Below are 19,904 nucleotides of genomic sequence, written 5' to 3' on the forward strand. Positions count from 1 at the left end.
TTTGTTTCGTTGGAACATGCCGCCACGTAGCTTCACCTGACCACTCTTGAATCTCCGCTACTCTATTCGATACGAATGTGGATAATGAAGATGGATGAGACCGGATCCAATGAAGCGTAACTTCAGAATCCGACCAATAAACAATCCGTTCGATAGGTACCTTTAATAGGGGCTTGATTCTGTGGCAGAGATCTGCGAGAAGGTGAGCGGCACATAACTCAAGCCTTGGGAGTGTTTTAGTCTTGAGCGGCGCTACTTTAGACTTTGAAGTCAACAGCGATATTTTATAACCTTCTGCAGTTTTGCTACGAATGTAGACGCAAGCTCCATAAGCTCATAAGGATGCGTCAGCAAAGGCATGTAATTGGACCGGTGACATCGGATCGGTATGCACAAACCGGGGAATAGATATTTCCTCTAATTTAGACAATGTAATTTTTATCATATTCCAAGCTGTTTCCAAATGAATAGGAATCGACTCATCCCAATCTAACTTATTAAGCCAAAGTTCCTGCAATAGGATCTTTCCTTTAATTACAATAGGACTTAATAAGCCGAGGGGGTCAAACAGCTTCGATGTCACCGATAGTATGTTCCGTTTTGTCGCTCGGAGACCCATGACAGCAGTGTCAATTTGAAATTTGAAGGCATCTTCGTTAGGCAACCACGATATTCCTAACGCCTTAGTTGACTCTGAGTCCGAGATGGGTATGGATTTAACTGTGCTCTCAGATGCGGTAACGTCAGGTGAGTTTGAAAACCACTTTGTCAATTCAAAACCTGCAGTTTGAAGAACCTGAGATACTTCAGACTTAATAGTCTTTAACTCCTCTACGCATGCAGCACCAGTCAACATATCATCGACATAAAAGTCGGATCCAATAACCTTAGCAGCTCTAGGAAAAGAAACTTTGGCAGACTCACTTAACCTTTTTAAACACCGAATAGCCAAAAACGGGGCTGGTCCAGTACCATATGTTACGGTGTTGAGCTTGTATAATCTCAAGGACTCAGAGGGGTCTCTTCTCCACACTATAAGTTGAAACTGCCTATCTGCTTCATTCACCATCACTTGGCGATACATTTTCTTTACATCGGCGGTCAGGGCAAACCTATGCAGCCGGAAGCGCAGTAACGTTGAGTACAACTCATCTTGGATTGTCGGCCCAACCATCAAAATGTCATTTAGAGACTTCTGAGTTGACGATTTACAAGACGCATCGAAAACGACACGTAACTTGGTTGACGTACTTTGGGGTCTCAGAACACATTGATGTGGGATAACATAATGTGGAGCAGAAGGAAGTTTATCTGTAAGAGACATATGACCTAAGGAAAGGTACTCCTCCATAAATTCTAGGTACATTTCCTTCATCTCAGGGTCTCGAGACAGCCTTCTTTCAAGCGACAAAAACCGCCGTTTTGCAACTTCAAAAGAGTTGCCTAACTCATTTGGATCCGATTTAAACGGCAGTCTTACTTCAAACCGACCTGATGGCAAAACCTGAGTAGTCTTCCGGTAGTGTTCTTCACATAACTTTTGCTCAGGTGACAGAATTTTCTTTAGAGATGGCATTTCTTCCAGTGACCAAAACTTCTGTAGTGTGCTGTCAATAGACACTAAAATCTCTTCACTACAACTGAAACTTTTCACAACTTCTGTAGGGGAAGATGCCTTATATCTACCCGATACAACCCAGCCGAAGAGGGTTTTCTGCAGAGTTGGAAAGTCAGGACCTTGTCTAATTTGTCCAACAGCTAATAATTCGAAAAATGATTCTGCTCCTATTAACATATCTATTCTTTGTGGCTTGTAGAAATAAGGGTCTGCTAGTGGTAGGTTCTTTGGAATTTTCCAGTCATTGATATTGACCGACTGGTCAGGATGATATCCTGATATTGATTTCAAAATCCAAAAATCGAAGGAGAACTCACTACCATTTATACGCGACTTCACCATTGTGTGTACCTTTTTCTTAACTTGAGAATTGGACTCGCCAATACCAAGTAAGTTTATACACGACTCCTCTTTACGGATCTGTAAGCGGTGAGCAAGGTCCTCTGTTATAAAATTCGTTTGGGACCCAGAGTCAAGAAGTGCTCGGGCCCAAATATATTCACCGTTTTTAGTTCTTACACTTACGATCGACGTGGCTAAAATCACTCTGTCCAATGATGTCGCATGCATAACATGTGACGTGGAAGGCTGATCTTGATTTAAAGAGGGAGAAAGAATCTCTTGGGGTGGTGGCAACGCTAAACTATTTTCGGACACTGTATATCTATGCAGTAAAACGTGATGCGAGCGGCCACAAACTCGACATTTATTAAATTTGCATTTTGAAACAGTGTGACCCTTTCGCATACAATTGATGCATAAGGAAGCAGATTTTACAAAGTCAAACCTTTGCATTACCGAAAGGCGACCAAACGGACCACAGTTTGCTAGGATATGGTCTCCTGCATTGCAATAGCTACAACTTTGCTGCGATTTACTGTTGGACGAAGAACAAGAAAATGAGCTGCGATTATGTGGCTTGCTCGACATAACTTTATCTTGCTTTGGTTTCGTCGATTCTTCAGCGGATAAATGCTGGTATCGGCGGTTTAACATTTTTTCAAAATCGGACCAAAGCGGTAACCTTTCATAATCTAATTGTTCTTCCCATTTTTGTTTGGTCACTGGGTCTACTCTGTTCAAAACACGATAGATCAACATTGCATTTGAAATCTTGGTGTCGTCTCCTATCGATAACAAAGAACCGTATATAGATGATACGGTGTCGATAATATTTCTTAAAGACGAAGCTGACTGTTGCGTTATTTTCGGAAGACTAAACAATGTTGAAATATTATTCATAAAAAATTAAACATTCGTTATCATACACTTTTTTCAGGCTGATCATAGCCTTTTCATAATTGCTCTCGGTGACTTGGTATGCCTTAATAGTTCCCAAAGCTTCACCAGAAAGACAAGAAATTAAGTGATTGAATTTTTCTATGACGGGAATGCTGTCGTCTTGATGAACAAGAGTTTCGAAAAGGCTAATGAAATTCTTAAACTCCGAATATTTGCCGCTGAATTTCGGCAATGCCAAATTCGGAAGTCGAGCTCGAGCTGGGGCTACAGAAGCTGATCCAATTATTTTGGTCTCGCTTGCCGTCTTCAAGGCTGAGATAAGCGACATTATTTTTGCCTTGGTAATTATTGAAAGCTCTTCCAACTCTTCTCCGAACTCATCGCCATCATCTAAATCTTCGATCTGTTCTTGTATTTGAGTTGCCTTAATAATAGAAGCATTTAAAATCTCTAGCCGACAAGTTAGTTCTACTTCTTGGATCGGAATCTGGCCGGCTTCTATTCGATCATTTAATCGGCGGATGCTCATCACTGGTTTTTTGAGCTTATTTTTAAGATCCGCAAGAAGTTCAAGAGATTTTGGCTTATCTGGACTCATTTTAATTTATTTATTTATTTTTTTTTTTTTATTTTTTATATATAAACCACGAAATAAATAAATATATATATAAATAAATTATTTATCCAAGAATAATAATTAATAAAATAAATAAGTTTTAAAAGAGGATAATTGTTCAATTAGAATGACGACAAAATGTTAAATAAATTTTCGAAACAAAATACTAAGAGTAATGACAATTTAATTTAATTATTAAATTTGTTCGAAAAAATTATTTTAATAATTATCCACAACGAAAACGACGAAAAAAAAAAATATTAAATTGAATATCGAGCCACGAGGTATCAAAATTAACAGTGGTTGCAAATGACGGCAAAAATCAGTATACCCGTCCGAATGCAGGGTAGCGCGTCACTTTGATCTTCAGCGCGCCAAACCAAAAGTCCAACAACAATTACAACGATGCTAACGGCAGACAAGCGAAGCGAAAAAGGAAAACGAAAAAGTTAACCGCTGCAGCTGCTTGTATATGAGGACTTATGTATTGGTTATATATAGCGGCTGGGATGATTTTACCAACTATTAATTTTCGAGTTTCAATAAATAAATTGGGGGCGACAGTGATTGCAATAATATAACACAATTATGTAAATGTTGCGTCCAACGGAGGTTCAAATAGGTTATAATGTGTATGTGTATATGTATGTGTATATAATAAATTTTAATATAATTTTTTATTTTTATTTATTATAAATAAATGCATGCACAACTAGCTCTACTATATCGATACGTCTGTGCCAAGAATTGAAAGCGAGGTGCAATTTTTCAGCACAAGACAATAAACAATTAAATTGTTTTTCTTATAAACTCAAGCTTTCAATTTTTTGCACAAATACCTCAGGTTCTGCTTTAGGGTCTTTCAATCCAGCTTCCACTTTCCTTTTGCACATTGAGCAGTCGCAGGGCATCCCTCTGGCAGCAGTTCTTTTTGGCGAACAGAGTATTTCGCGACCGGCACGATATTTTAAGCAGGAGCTGCTGTGTATTTCCTATCCACACCGACACGCCGCGGGCAACAAAATCACTGTGTATATGTGTAATTGAGTGCTTTGAACTCCACTTGCACTTGCACTTTATATATATATATTTTTTTTTTTTTTTTTTGTGTGTCACTGTCACTAGTTTCCAAATATTAATAACTTTAACGTCCACCCGGGAGCGCCATGAAAAATTAGATAGTTTTCTAATTATCAAAACCGAGAAAAAACTTGGCGGTGGCTAAAATTATTATTTGCGAAAACGAAAACGGAAAGAAAAGGTGTCGACGGCTCAAATCAATTTCAACGAATACTTCTATATTTTTCGACAAAGTACTTAGAGCCTAGCTTAACGAAGGTTGGCGAAGACGGGGCGATTCGCCGAGAGCGAGAGAAAACTTTATTATGCTCCCGCCTTCGCCTTAAACAACCTTCAAAATCTAAGTTTTTTAACAATTTCATTAAATTCAAATTTGCGCGAACACCTACTGGGAATATGTGCTCAACGTCGAATTCCAGCTTTAATCAAATGGACAACTACTTTTGTGATGAGGAGGATGAATTGTTGGAAGCGTAAATAAATATCGCAGGGCGGAAATCAACAGTACAACGACGTATATAAAAAATTGAAAATCTCCAACTTTCTTATCAAAGTATTGACATAGAAGTGCTATCGTATTGGAAACGAAAACAGTATACCGGTCAGGAGCTATACGCTATTAGCAATGTTTGTTTTGCCGTACCGTCAACCCTGGTAACTGGAAATGACATAACTAATTATTTTCTAATTTATTTACTTATTTTGTAAAGGGTGTCGATTGAACGAGCATTCTCTCTACGCTGAGATTGGTGTTTACCGACTCCCGGAATCAATTAGGTCACGATGGCAAAATGCAGCGCAAAATCGACTTCGCTTGATTGTTTTTAGTAATATAATATGGAAATGAAGTCGTTTTGTAATAACTGCAAGGGTATATAAAGTTTTGCTTGCCTAAGTGTGCTTTCTTTCTTGTTTGACTTACGCTTGCTGATTGAAAGCAGCGGCGACAAAAATCAAAAGTAGCAACCAGTTTGTGGCGGTTTGTCATTGTCGGGTGGCTCAGGGATGGCTAGGGTTCGTCACAAGAATTTGTTTGTGTCAGGCGTGGTTGCTGAAAGAGAGTTCCGACCCAGCCCAGAGTAGAAGTTGTGGGTAATTACTTAGTAATTGATTATAACTAGGTTTATTTCATTAACAATCTTGACATTTGATTAATTTTTAACTAACGGGTTCTCCGGACTGGCGGGGTGCGCCCTTGCTGCCTTCGTTTCCTTCTTCCACTTCGAATGCCTGGTACCGGGAGCCGTCCAGCTGCTCGAGAGGAACAGCACGGGATTACGGCTGCTGGTAGAATAGAGCCTGAAATAAGAATATGGTGCTTGGGGACCCTGAAGTCAGCCGCAAGAGAGAGAGAATGTTGCTTGGGGACCCTGAGGTCAGCCGCAAGAGAGAGAGAATGTTGCTTGGGGACCCTGAGGTCAGCCACAATAGAGAGAGAATGTTGCTTGGGGACCCTGAGGTCAGCCACAAGAGAGAGAGAGAGAGAGAGAGCTGCTTGGGGACCCTGAGGTCAGCCGCAAGAAAGAGAGTTCGGCCGGTGAACCAAATCAGCCGTCTCCTAGTGATACCTTCGGACTTGGATCAAATGATGACTTCGCTGCTTACCACCACTGGGGAGTTGCCTCTATACCCTTAGACGGTCTGCTGCTAAGTCCCTTTCTATGGCCCGTGGTCCGCCTTATATAGGGCTCGGTGAGATCTAGTGTGCCCGCCGCCTGTGAGGGATTTGCCGGTATAAGTGTGACCATCTCTCTCGGTCTAGTGTGCCCCTACGCGCGCGATCGTTTGCGCGCGCGCGTTCTTAGTTTGAATTTTAAATTAAATGCTTCTTTCGTTTAATTTTTAGTCTTTTTATTTATTCATGCCATGTTTTTGTGCGCGCAGCGTCACAAGTTGATGCATCGATTTTCACAACCCTGACTGCCGCTAATTCCCGAAATTCGACGTTTTCCTCAGCGTCGACTTTTGTCTGCGATCGAAAGCAACAGCCAAGCAGAAAGCCAAACAACGAAAAACGGCGACTGCTGCTGATCTTTGATTTTCTTCGCTTTTTGATTTTAGCCTATGCTCTGTCTACTTTTGATTTTTCCATAAGCAGAGGCAGAATCAATTGCCCATTTTATAATGTCGCTCGCAGTCAACGTATTGAAAAGCAAGAATATTGATACTTATGTTATTTCGACTGCAGTTTTTTAAAAACTAACTAATTTTATCAGGAAGACTTTGTAAATAGTATATAAAAATGATTGCGGAATTACTTACAAAAGGTTTGCAAAAAAAAAAACTGGTTTTCGGTCAAGAGTCCTGGCGTTAAAATGTCCCTGTCATTGCTTTCCCTACATGATATTGGAGCTGAAATGATTAACTTTTTGAAAGATTGCATTATTTTATGAAAGAAAAAATATAATAAGAGTTAAAGTTTAGTGTAAGATAAAACATATATAATATTATATAACATAAAAATATTAAGGGGCATGAGTATTAAATATTAAAATTAAACAAAAAAATTGAAAACGTTAAAAAATATTATTTGGCTTAAGATTTATCAACCTTGAAAAATTCAAGCCTTGGTGTCCGCAAAGGCAACGTAAATAAAATATTTTTACTTCTACATAATAAAAATGTTTAAACGCCAAGAAACATTTTCATATGGTGATTCAAAGGTTATGAAAGAAAAATATTTTTTGAATTTAGTTGTCTTATAAAAAAAATGTGGGTTTTCTTGCACTGAAAACAAGCGACAGGCTAAATGGCTCCGATTAATTTATTATTATGAGAGGTATATAAAAAATGGCAATTGGAAACCCATAACTCTTCAGATTGGGAACTAAAATTTAAATTTTATGATTTTCAAGAAATAAGTGAGAGTTTAAGCCATTTTATATTTTGTACTTAAGCATAAATCATTTTTGAAATCTTTATAAACATTTCGAATAGATATTTCTCCATTAGTAACATTCATTTTTCATTTCATTTTTAGTAACTGTAATTAACTGCTCTACAATAATGTGCAGTTATATTAGGTTCTCGTTTCTTTTTTTATTCTTTTCGCCTTCAGTTACAAAGATGCACTTGTTTGACTCAATTAGCAAGAATAATTTGGTTTACTTCATTTTAAAGAAGAGGTTCCTGACTTAAAAAAATTTATTTCAGCTGGAAATAATTCTGTCGAAGTGCATTGGCTGCTCTTCTGCAATGGTTAGAAATGCTACAAAATAAGCCAGCAAATGAAACGCGTGGTCGACCCAAAATATTGGAGAAAAGGTTAGCAAGACAGTCAAGAATAGAACCTTTCCCGCAAGTTTGGAAACAATAAGACGACTCAGAGAAAATAACCTTTTTTCAAGAAGTGTAAGAAAAGTGTCGTTACTCACAAACGTTAAAGTACAATATCGTTATTTTTTGCGGGTTCTAGAAAACTTCTGCGGGCACTACTATTATTTTGACCGAAGCTATGTCATATTACTCCCATAGAAATAATTAGGAAACAAATGTTTAAAAATGTAACTTTGTTGATTTACATTTTTTTTTGTTCTTTGAGATTTGGTAACTACGGTTTTAATGAATTTAAATCGGTCATCTATATCATATAGCTTTCATAGAAAAATCAAAAAATTAAAAAAAAAAAAAAAATAAAAAATAAATTATTTTGCTGTTGTTCTATTTATTAAAAGAATAAGTTTTATCAAAATTACAACAATATCATTTAGCTGCAATAGAAACGATAGTATAATGCAGCGCAAAATCGACATAGCTTCATTGTTTTTAGTAATATAGGCATAGAAATCGAAATGTAGTGGATTTGTAACAACTGCAAGGGTATATTAACTTCGGCTTTCCGAAGTTTGCTTCCATTCTTGTTCTTAATTAATATACGAATTTTTTACACATTTTGTTCTTGAATGCTGCAGGAAGGAATTGTTATGGATCCCATGACATATAGCGAGAAGCGTTCACGACAATTGCTTGAAGAACGCTTAGAGAGTATCATTAGTGCAGCTGCATTAATGGCGGATGCAGACTGTACTAGAGACGAACGACGAGAGAGAATTGTTGCAGAATGCAATGCTGTAAGACAAGCTTTACAAGATTTGCTGTCTGAATATATGTCAAACGTAAGTAATATTCCCTGTACAAACATAAATGTTAACAAAAACGTTTAGGGCAAAATTTGTGAAACTTAGCCGCCTAAATCTAGATACCTTTTCTTCAATGACTCTTTAACATAGATCAACGAAATAAAGTAAAAAAAATAAACAGATTGGGGTCATTCCATATGACACCTAATTTAAAAGTTTCGAAAGAAATGACAGAATGCCAACAGAAAACATTTTTTTGAATAAAATAAGTGCCTTATTTTTTGATGCTTTCATTAATTGTATCTCTTAGAAAATTTATGCTTAATAACCAATCGTTTTGCTTAACGGTAAAAAATATATTTTTCTTCAACTCGAAGGTGTGTATTTAACAATAAAATAATGCCCTTGTCGTTAAAGTACTATTTCCCTATATGTTTTTTTTTTAGATGAGTCAAAAAGATAACAGCCCTGGACTTACTCGAGCGATTGATCAAATGTGTCGCAAAACTCGAGACCTGCGAAGACAATTACGAAAAGCTGTTGTTGATCATGTTTCGGATTCATTTTTGGAGACTACAACTCCTTTGCTGGATTTAATAGAAGCTGCCAAGACAGGCAATGAAAAAAAAGTTCGTGAAAAAGCCGAGATTTTCACTAAGCACGCTGAAAAACTAGTTGAAGTAGCTAATCTAGTATGTAGCATGTCAAGTAATGAAGATGGTGTTAAAATGGTTCGATATGCTGCTGCCCAAATTGAAAGTCTTTGCCCACAAGTAATAAATGCAGCCTCCATTTTGACTGTACGACCCAATTCTAAAGTAGCTCAAGAAAATATGACTACATATCGGCAAGCTTGGGAGGTTCAAGTTCGTATTTTAACCGAAGCAGTGGATGATATAACAACAATTGACGACTTTTTGGCAGTATCCGAGAACCATATTCTTGAAGATGTAAATAAATGTGTAATGGCTTTACAAGTTGGTGATGCCAGGGATTTGCGGGCAACTGCTGGAGCTATTCAGGGCCGCTCCTCACGTGTTTGTAATGTTGTTGAAGCTGAAATGGACAATTATGAGCCATGTATTTATACAAAGCGAGTGCTAGAAGCAGTTAAAGTTCTTCGAGAGCAAGGTATGTATATATTTCGAATATAATATAATTTTTATTGCAATTCTAACACAAAAGATCAAAGACTTTTATCTTTTAAGTAGTCGAACTAAAACAGGGCTGTTTTTGTAAACAAACAGTTTTGCTTTTACCACAAAAGGTGCAAAAGCCTCTAAATGGCTTCAGGAATGCTTTAGCTACAGTGAGGAAGTCGTCCACACAGAAATAAGTCTTTTAAATTATTCTTTATTGGTTTTACAAATGGTCCCATCATTTAGTGACTTAGAAGGGAACAGATGTTGAAACACACGTAACAGATTTAATGTCTAAGGTCACATGCTGCAAAGGATAAATTAATAAAACTGGTCATCTAGGTTCTGAATATTCGCTGTTAATACGAACTGAGTTCCGGCATGCAGTATGTGATTTAATGACTTGTTGCTTTGCAGGAAGAGTAAAATACATCTCGAAGCTACTTTATGGTTTTTCCACACCGTGATGGAGTATCTTTATGAAGTAGTGATCTCTTGGAATATGGGGTAAAGAAACTGGCTTCATATGTAGCAATCCTTTGTATCTTTTGTATTCTGTCATAACGTATTGAATTAAATATCTTGTTCTGGACAACACATTAAATCTTTTTTTTTTTTTTTTTTTAATTAACTTTGCTTTTATTTATTGAATCTTCTCTTAATTTTGAGACTAACAATAAGTTTACGAATCTTACAGTATAATAAGACTGCATTCTGGTTGCGCGTGCCTCAAGTCGGTCGCTGGGTGGGTAAGTCATTGCGACGAAGGCGTGATTGGTTGATCAACCTTGTAAGACCTCTCGCCAGGTGGTTAGGGTGCAATGATAGCTTGGTAAAGTACTTTTCCTTCTGTTCTGCGATCACTTCTTTGACTGGTAGAATTTTTAAGTCGCGATGTATGTTTTCGTTGCGAATGTACCACGGTGCCCCGGTGATTGTTCTCAAGATCTTCGACTGAGCTCGCTGGACTATGTCAATATTGCTATTGCTGGCATTCCCCCATAACTGAGAGCCGTACATCCATATAGGTTTTAGTACCGAGTTATACAGCAGGACTTTATATTCAAGACTAAGGGGAGACCGAGCGTTGATAAGCCAATGAAGGCTACTGGCTTTTAGCTTTAGGTGTGTTCTTTTGGCTTCAATGTGCCGGCGCCAGGTGAGTCTTCTGTCGAGGTGTACTCCTAGATATGTCACTTCGTTTGCTTGCTGGAGTAGAGTATGGTTTAACATGAGCGGCGGGCAGTTTTGCTTGTTCAGGGTGAACGTAACGTGCTTGCATTTTTGTTCGTTCACTTTAATTCGCCAATCTGATAGCCACTTTTCTACATCGACCAGATGAAGACAGAGCTGCGCAGTTGCTTGCATCGGGAATTTCGAGCGGCTGAGAATGGCTGTATCATAAGCAAACGTAGATGTTGTTAGTCGTGTGCTTGTTGGGATGTCTGCTGTGTAGAGGACATATAATGTTGGCCCGAGCACGCTTCCTTGAGGAACTCCAGCTCCAATAGTGAAATCGTCAGTTTTAGCAGTGTTGCATCGAACAGCAAATTTTCTGTCGTAGAGGTAAGACTCTAAAAGCTTATGGGTGTTGTAGGGGAGCATTGTCTTGATCTTGTACATTAGACCTTCTAGCCAAACTCTATCAAATGCTTGAGAAACGTCTAAAAATATGGCAGTATTCTCGTTTTTCGAACGCGTTCCGAATTTCTGATGTTATCCGGTTGACCTGCTCAATTGTTCCGTGCTTTTCACGAAACCCAAATTGATGTGTGGGAATTCCTTCCTGGATTCTTAGGTATGTGTTTATCCGAGTCAATACGCATTTTTCAAAGAGTTTAGATAAGCATGAGAGTAGGCTTATAGGTCTATACGACGTGGGAAATGTGTGGTCTTTTCCTGGCTTTGCTATCATTATTATAATCGACTTTTTCCATCTCACTGGAAAGTGGCCAAGTTTTGCGATGGCATTAAAAAGCTGGGTGATAGTGCAAACGGCGCAATATGGGAGCTCAATGATCATTTTGGGAGTTATGAGGTCGCAGCCCGGGGATTTTTTCGGATTCAGCTGATTTTTGATGATGTTAACGATTTCGTTTGGGCGAAACTCAATTGATTCATATTGAAGCTGAGGCTCATGTGGTAGAGTCGGCAAGGTGAACGCACTAGTGGCAGGATTTGGTTGAAAGACATTTTTAAGGTGGTTGGCAAACGTGCTGGCTCTGTCTGAATCGCTGCACGCCCAGCCGCCTGTGGGATTTCTAATAGGCATCACGGTTACTTTCGGTGAGCTTAGAGAAGGGTGAGCTCTCCATAGTGAGTGTTTTGTACTAGATGTTGACAATTGCTCTATGTAGCGCCGGTGGACATGTGCTTCTTCTTGCTGTAAAGCTTTTGTTAGTTGACGTGAGGCATATTTTAAGCTTTGCCTAGCAGATGGTGATCTGTGGAATTGCCACTCTCGACGTAAGCGTCGCTTTTCGAGGACGACCTGTTCTATTTGTAGATTTGTCTTCTTTTGGTTGCTTTGTGTACTTGTAGTTTGGAGTGTTGAAACTCGAGCTGCAGAGACGAGTACAGACTCCAGTGTATTAACAAATCTGTCTACGTTGGCTTCATCGTTGAGATGAGGACTTAGCTCAATGTGTGAGCTAATGTATTTCTTGTACTTAACCCAATTGGTTTTCTGAGATGTCAATTAAAACGATTGCTCCAATGCGCCTGGATGTCGGAGTAGAATAAACAGGACAGGCGAGTGATCCGATGAAAGATCCGAGAGGCATTCGGCCCTTATCAGATTTTTAGGAATGTTTTTGGTCATTGCAAAGTCTATTAAATCGGGTAGTTTCCTTGGGTCTGCCGGCCAGTATGTTGGTCTGTCAGGAGAAACATAGTCCAGCTTGTTCTTGGCTTTTATAACTGCATTGTAGAGCTGTTTTCCTTTTGGAGTCACGAGACGTGATCCCCAATGTGTGTGCTTGGCGTTGTAGTCCCCTGCTGCTATGAAGTGGTCTCCTAGTGAGTTGAAAAACTGCATAAACTCATCTTCAGCTATGGTGAAGCGAGGGGGGCAGTATACGGCGGCTAGTGTAAGTTGGTTGCCAGTATTTGTTTGTATATTTATAGATGTGGCCTGTAGGTAATTTTTAGCAAATTTGTTATGATAGTGGTACTTAATACGGCTTCTGATTAGAATTCCAGTCCCACCATGTGCTTTACCATCTGGATGATTTGTTCCGCAGAATGAATAACCTCGTAGTTGAAAATTGTATTTGTTTGTAAGGTGTGTTTCTGAAAGCAGCATTACGTCGATATGGTTGTCGAGTAGGAATTGAGCTAACTCTAGTTTATGCTCGTTATGCTCGTTATGCTCGAGACGCCGTTAGCGTTCCACGTAGATATCCTTAGGGAAGTCATTATTTGGATTGTTGTGAAACCAGCATTTGAATCAATAGATTTTGGTTTCGCATTAAATCTTGCATAGTTGTGCGCATAAACGACATAAATTCCGTAAGGCTTTGCTGCAGGCTGTATATCATATCTTCGAAGTTGCCTTTTGACTGCTCCGGGAATTGTTGCTGCTTAGCCGTGTTCGGTTCTTGGTATGCTGATTGCAGAAATGAACTTTTTGAGACAGGGTTAGCCAGTCCTGATTTTAAAGGGCTTGCGTAAGTCACATTTTTATCAGAGTTTAAGGGTACTAGTGACGATTTGGCTGCAGTCGAGAAGAAGACTTCAGGGTTTGATCTGGAAGCTGTCAACTGTTTATTTTGTGTGCGGGCGGCAGTTCCTCTCTGGTGGATGCGACTTTTCAGCTCCTTATAAACAGGGCAGCCTCTGTAGTTAGCAGTGTGATTGCCACCGCAGTTGCCGCACTTTTTCAAGTTGCAGTCATCTTTGCTCGCTGGGCAGTGTGCGGAGTCATGAAGATCTCCACAAACTACACACACCGGGCGCAGTTTACAGTATGACCTTGTATGGCCATATTCTTGGCAGTTCGCACATTGTACCGGGCCATTGCGTTTGTGCGGTTCCTCAACTGTAATTCTGCGGTGCAGCAGGAACTGAAGATTGTAAATGGGGTGCACTTCGTATTTCTTTAGGGGCTTATTTTCTGGTTCGAGCTCAACCTTAAAGAGTGGCTGCGGCTTGCTATCCCTGTTAAGGATGTTGAAGACTGTCTTAGCGTTAAATCCCTTCTCTTGAAGCGCCTTTGTTATCTCTGCAGGCGTTACGTCGGACTCCTTAAGTACGACTTGCAGGCCTTGCTACTTTTTAGCTGATACGTGTAAAAGTTCTTTTTATTCTCGGAAAGATATTTCGATAATACTCTGTAATTATCTTCAGACTTCATTTGAACCTTTGTTTCCTGGATGTTGCCCTTTACTAGAGGTATTATGTGGAAGTTATCCTTTCCAATAAGCTCGATAATTTTGTTGACAAGAACATTGGAACTTTTTTCTCGAATATAAATAGGCGGAGGTTTTGGCTTCCTTTTCTCGACTTCAGTGGATTCTTCCAATATTTTAAATCGGTTTGAGTTCGTGGGCGTTTCTATTCCAGCTAGGCTAGCATTGTTACGGGTTATTTTGCGTTGAGAATTTAGAGGGCTCAGCTTCCTTTTGATTTGGATTTAGCGATCCATACCAGTCTGCACAGCCGGCTTAGCACATTCATTGGTTTTGTTCTGTCTTTCGGGCAGCGCAGCGGCAGACGTATTAATATTTGCGCTGCTAGCTGATGATGTCATTAAACGCGCAGTCGATACGGTTGCAGTTGTTGTTGTAGTTACAGTTGACGTTGTTAAAGAAATTGCGGTGCTAGTTACTGCTGATGAGCTTAGGTTATTGCATACCTGCATTGGAGCACTTTCAGCGCTCTTTGGCCCCAGAGACGTCGATGGTAGCGAGGGGGAGCAAGAACGCGCGCTCTCGCTCGCTATGTTTAAGAACTCGGTCAAGTTGGGGGTAATTGCCCGCGCTTGATCAGAGCTTGCATTATTTTCGGTTGCTTTAAAAGAGAAGTACGCGTTATTTCTTTGTACTGAGAGCCGTCTCTCGTCTTGCTCACGTTGACGTTGTGTGCGAAAGTCGTTCAGACTCATTGTATTCGTGGTAAAGTTAATTAGAGTTTTAAGTGTTAAGTTTTATATTAATTAAATGACCAGTCAATATAAGCATTCGCGATTTCATCGCAGAAAGCGTATTTTCGCGTTATAGTAGATTTATTAAAATGGTCACTGCACTTTTGTGATTTTATTGAATACTTTTTCCCGGAGCACAATAAATTCACGTCTGCATGCGACGACGGTTTAATTATTGATTAAATCTGACATTAAATCTAAATTAATTAAATTTTCATTTTGTTGTGCTGATCAATTTAATTGGATAAGCAAGCCGCTCGTGTAGAGAGTAAAAAGTCAACTTTCTTATATTTTAAACTGACTGTTAATATCTTAAAAACTCGAAAAAATTGGATTTTATTAGCAAATTATTTGGATAAACAGTAAATATTTTTATGCTCTTGCATTTCAGTTAAAAGTAAAGGGCACCATTCCGACCTCCGTCCGTCTGTCCCTCGGTTTTAAAGCTATTTGTGTAAAACTTAGCAAAAAGTAGAACAGAAAGACGACGTTCTACTATATAATATAGCTCCTATAGAAACAGATAAATAGGACTTCGTCGTTTATTAACATATATATAAAAAATCGGACGTCTATATCATATAGCTGCCATCGGAACGTTCGAAAAAGTTTTCGGTCTTTACTTCATTGTACATACTTATACTTATACTTATATTCTATTTTAAATCATAAAATTAAAAAAGTACGTGCGTATCTTTGCCATTACGTGGCCAATAATTTGTATACCCTTGCAGAGGGTATTATAATTTCAGTCAAAAGTTTGCAACGCAGGGAATGAGACATTTCCGACCCTGTAAAGTGTATATATTCTTATTCAGCATCACCAGGACAGTCGTTTCAACGCAAACTAGTCCCTCAGTTTTAAAAGTCCCAAAAGTTGTATTTCTATTGCAGGTAGTATATAAGTCGGAACGAGCCGGATCGGGCGACTATATCATAAAGCTCCCATAGAAACGATCGGAGAGAAACATATTATGGAATTACGGGTTTAATTAAACTAAAATCGGACAACAATATCATATAGCTGCCACAGAAACGATGGCAAATTGCAGTGCGAAATCGACTTAGCTTCATTGTTTTTAGTAATATAGGCATAGAAATAAAAATGTAGTCGATTTGTAATATCTGCAAAGGTATATAAACTTTGGTTTACTGAAGTAAAATGTAAAATGACCATAGTGATATTTTGAACTAAGTGTGACCGCGCCCGGCATTGTCAATACTGTCCCTTATTTTAAATCACTTTCGCAAGTTGTTTTCTCATAATAAATGGAATATTTAGCTTTGCTAAACTTATGACATTTTGGTCCTTTGGGTCTGACCTCGCCACCAGTTGCATCTAGACCCTTTGTACATAAACCCTGAGTTAGGGTGTACTGTTGCTGCAACGTTTGTATTGATTTCTGATTCTCCAGAGACCTAAAAAGTTTTGAGTAGAATTGTAAATTCATGTCTAACAAAGCTTTTGTTAATCGTTCTGATTAAACCCATTAATAATATACTAACTGATTGATGGCTCTTCGTTAATAGTCCGTATTTTAATTTCCAAATGATGTAGAAGTACTCATTGAATGATTCACTTCTTCTTAAGTCGCATCTAAAAATTAGACTGAGCGGCTAACACCTCTCATTTTATATTTCCTTGCTATAACTGTATTGTTCCATACTTCCCACCAAAAGGCCCCCAAACACGGCTGACTGACCAAAGATGCTCCAAAGATTTCCATTTTGTGCTTGCCCGAAAACCTTAATACCTTTTTGTGTACTGATCACGACAGACTCATTACCATCTGTTTTATTTGATCAATCTATCGCTCGTTAAATTTCGTCCCATTCCAAAATTGGTCTGAGTTCGTCGATTTTCGCCTGTTTTTATTTTATTGGCTGGAATGTTAATTTTTGTATCCCACTGTCCCTGGCTGCGAAAAAGTTCTGGACGCCCTGCTCATCGTGGACGTTGGTTCGACCGATTTTAAAGTCCCAGACCCATCTTCGCACCATTCCTGAACTCATGCAGTCTTCTCCGTACACTGCACAAAGTTCGGAGTGAATATCCTTGGCAGACATTTGCTTTGCAACCAAAAACCGAATGACAGACCGCATTCACAGCTGGCGGGAGACGCAAGTGGAAGCTCCATCACGAATGGCTGCCGAGCCAAGACTGAGCGTCGCAGCGAAGCGGAAGAAGGCGGGAATTGAGTGGGGAAATCAACCTACACGCCATTGTCGCCGTAACAGCGCCCCTGTTGGCTACGGAGCTTTGCGGAACTTATTTTACGAACGCGTCTCGTACTATGGAATTACGGTTTCACATAGAATAATAAAAATTAAAATTATAAATATTAAATGTAGTCGATTTGTAATAACTGCAAGGGTATATAAACATCGGCTTGCCGAAGTTTGTTTTCTTTCTTGTTTTTAATAAAGTAGTCAACATAAAAATTTAAAAAAAAATGAACAACTTAAATAAATTGATTTAATGATTTTTTTTAAGTTATGATGAAATTTGATCAACGCGTGGGAGCAGCAGTTGGATCCCTTTCAAATAACTCTAATAAAGATGTCGACGAAAACGACTTTATTGATGCATCTCGTTTGGTATACGACGGAGTCCGTGAAATTCGAAGAGCCGTTCTAATGAATCGAGTAAGTAGTATAAATGTAATAAGTTTTATCCAAATCATAAGCGTCAAAACAATATAACGTCCTTAATATTTAACTCCAATTGAAGTTAAAGGGCCTTTCAGATGAATGTGTAAGTGGATTTCGTACCTTCTGGTAAAGATAAGGTAATTCATTTATGAGACACTTCCCAGGTCATAGTTTTTCTGACAATTTACTTTGAATTTGTATTACTACATTATCATCACATGCCACTACCTTGTAGGCATCCCAATAGTGGAAGGAACGTCTTCTTGGGGGTTCCGCTGCTTATTTCCAGTTACTTGGCCAAGTCTTACAGTAGAGGTCACTAATCTGGTTAGTGCTCTGGTGATCGCGCTGGAATGAATTTGTTAGAGGCACTTTCTTTCACTTCTAGCACTAACCATACAACAACAAGACTACTCATTTCATACAACGAAAATGGACATAACAATTTTTATCGACAGGCTCCATGGCTCTTAGCAGCAGTCCCCTTCCAAAATACTTTTTATATTTTTATAAAGGTAATCAAAACATATATACAAATCTGCATTTTTTATTTAAATAAAATTTTAATGATTATAATTGTATAATTTTTAAATTTGTATAATTTAATACAATAACAAATTGTTTAATAACTATAAAGTGCAGATAAAATATATTCGAAGTGATTTTCTCAAGTTTTTATTACTATTTTAAATCAAGATGTAAAGTTTTTATTGATAATATTAAAAAGACGTCCGGCTTGGTTGAGGATATATAAACGGAATTCCTTTATTTCGATACTTATAGTGACTGCAAAACGAACTATCGATACATATTAAGGGCTAGAGGTTACAGTGGTTTTACGATAGTTTCAATACCCTTCCTCAATGTAAGCTCTCATTTTATATTTTAATACAAACTTAACTTTTTAGTAAGCTCACAATGTTTTTGTTTCTGAAGGTTCTTTGTTAATATATCTGCAATCATCTGTTTAGTTGAAAGATACTTCAAAATAATCTGCCCTACATCTCTTACAAAGTGATACCTGATATCTCTGTGTTTTGATCTTGAATGATGTACTGGATTCTTTGCCAACTGTTGAGCGCTTAAATTGTCAGTATGCATAACTTTTGATGTTTTAGATTCTCCGCAAACGGATCTCCAAAATAAGTCGTCTCAATGAAATCGCCTCCTTGCATGCGGGTGATAAAGCCATGTACTCGGCTTCTGTACTACTGAGAGCTACGCTGCGTTGTTTTTCCGATTTCCAAGATATTGGTCCTCCAGCTAGATAGAATAGGTATCCTGTGAATGACTTTCTATCAGTTTTGTCGGCTCCCCAGTCAGCGTCCACGTAACCGGCCAAAGGCTCATTGCTTCTTTTGTCGATGCCAAATATCTGAGTACATGTTTTATTCCTGTCCAATGGGGATTCTTTTTGCACTGCGCCAATTTGGATACTGAATGTAAAATGTCTGGCCTTGATGATAGCGCTTCGTTGATTCTTTCGCATCCCTTTTTGTCGCATGTGATTTGGAATCCTTCATCCAGTGGAGTTGCAGCTGCTCTACAGATTCTCAATATATAAAGTTTGACTCAGCATTATCTCGCCCAATTCGCCTTCTCGCTGAACTTCCATTCCAAGAAACATGTGCAACTGTCCGTGATCAACACAATCGAAAGACTTCGATTTCTTGCTTGAATTCATGTATAGACATGGCTCGTTTTTAAAACCAATGCCACGCAGAACTCCATCCAATTTACAGTTCCACTCTCTTCCTCTGGAGCAATTATAGTTTTAAATGTGCAGCCAGGGCAAATATGAAACGAAAGCTCTCCATTCGACAGACAGGTGAAAAAGTATCCGAGTAATCAATTCCATACTGCTGTGAGCAACCCTTGGCTACCAGCCGTGCCTTAAATCGCTGCACTTGGCCATTGCCATCCCTCTTCACAGTAAAAACCCATTTGCAGCCTATAGCGCGTTCTGTCTTGGGAAGATTTCCCGTCTGCCAAGTATTTCGTCGTCCGAACTGCCGTATTCGTGCGACCCAGGGTTGACTTTGCCATCTGAGTTTACATCGGTGCTGCAGTTGTCCCTCTCAGCCTCCAGTTTGACGGTTGAAACACCATCGCCTTGTGGGTTGTACGGGATTGCCAACTGCCGCCTGACAAATTCTTTTCCGTTGTCGCTTCGTATACACTTTAGAAGCTTTCCAATTTTCCTCTCCACGAGCTCCTTAAATTCCACGAACTTTGAGAATACCTCGTCTTTCCCTTTCAGAAAGTAAACAAACATGCGACGTGACTTGTCATCGATGAACGTGAGAAAATATCGATTTCCACCCAGTAATCTTAT

At 38.9% G+C, this 19,904-nt stretch overlaps 1 protein-coding gene across 1 annotated transcript in view; it reads left to right on the plus strand.

The window, feature by feature from the left end:
- The window catches only part of LOC108047685 (catenin alpha), a 103,048-nt gene that overhangs the window by 41,490 nt on the left and 41,654 nt on the right, over positions 1-19,904 (plus strand). Inside the window, exons 4-6 of the mRNA XM_044459278.1 lie at positions 8,468-8,671; positions 9,082-9,766; positions 17,412-17,563. Coding sequence (XP_044315213.1) covers positions 8,468-8,671; positions 9,082-9,766; positions 17,412-17,563 — 1,041 coding nt within the window. The remainder of the gene's footprint in view (positions 1-8,467; positions 8,672-9,081; positions 9,767-17,411; positions 17,564-19,904) is intronic.

Source organism: Drosophila rhopaloa, unplaced genomic scaffold, assembly GCF_018152115.1.
Source record: "Drosophila rhopaloa isolate 14029-0021.01 unplaced genomic scaffold, ASM1815211v1 contig_189, whole genome shotgun sequence".
NCBI lineage: Eukaryota > Metazoa > Arthropoda > Insecta > Diptera > Drosophilidae > Drosophila > Drosophila rhopaloa.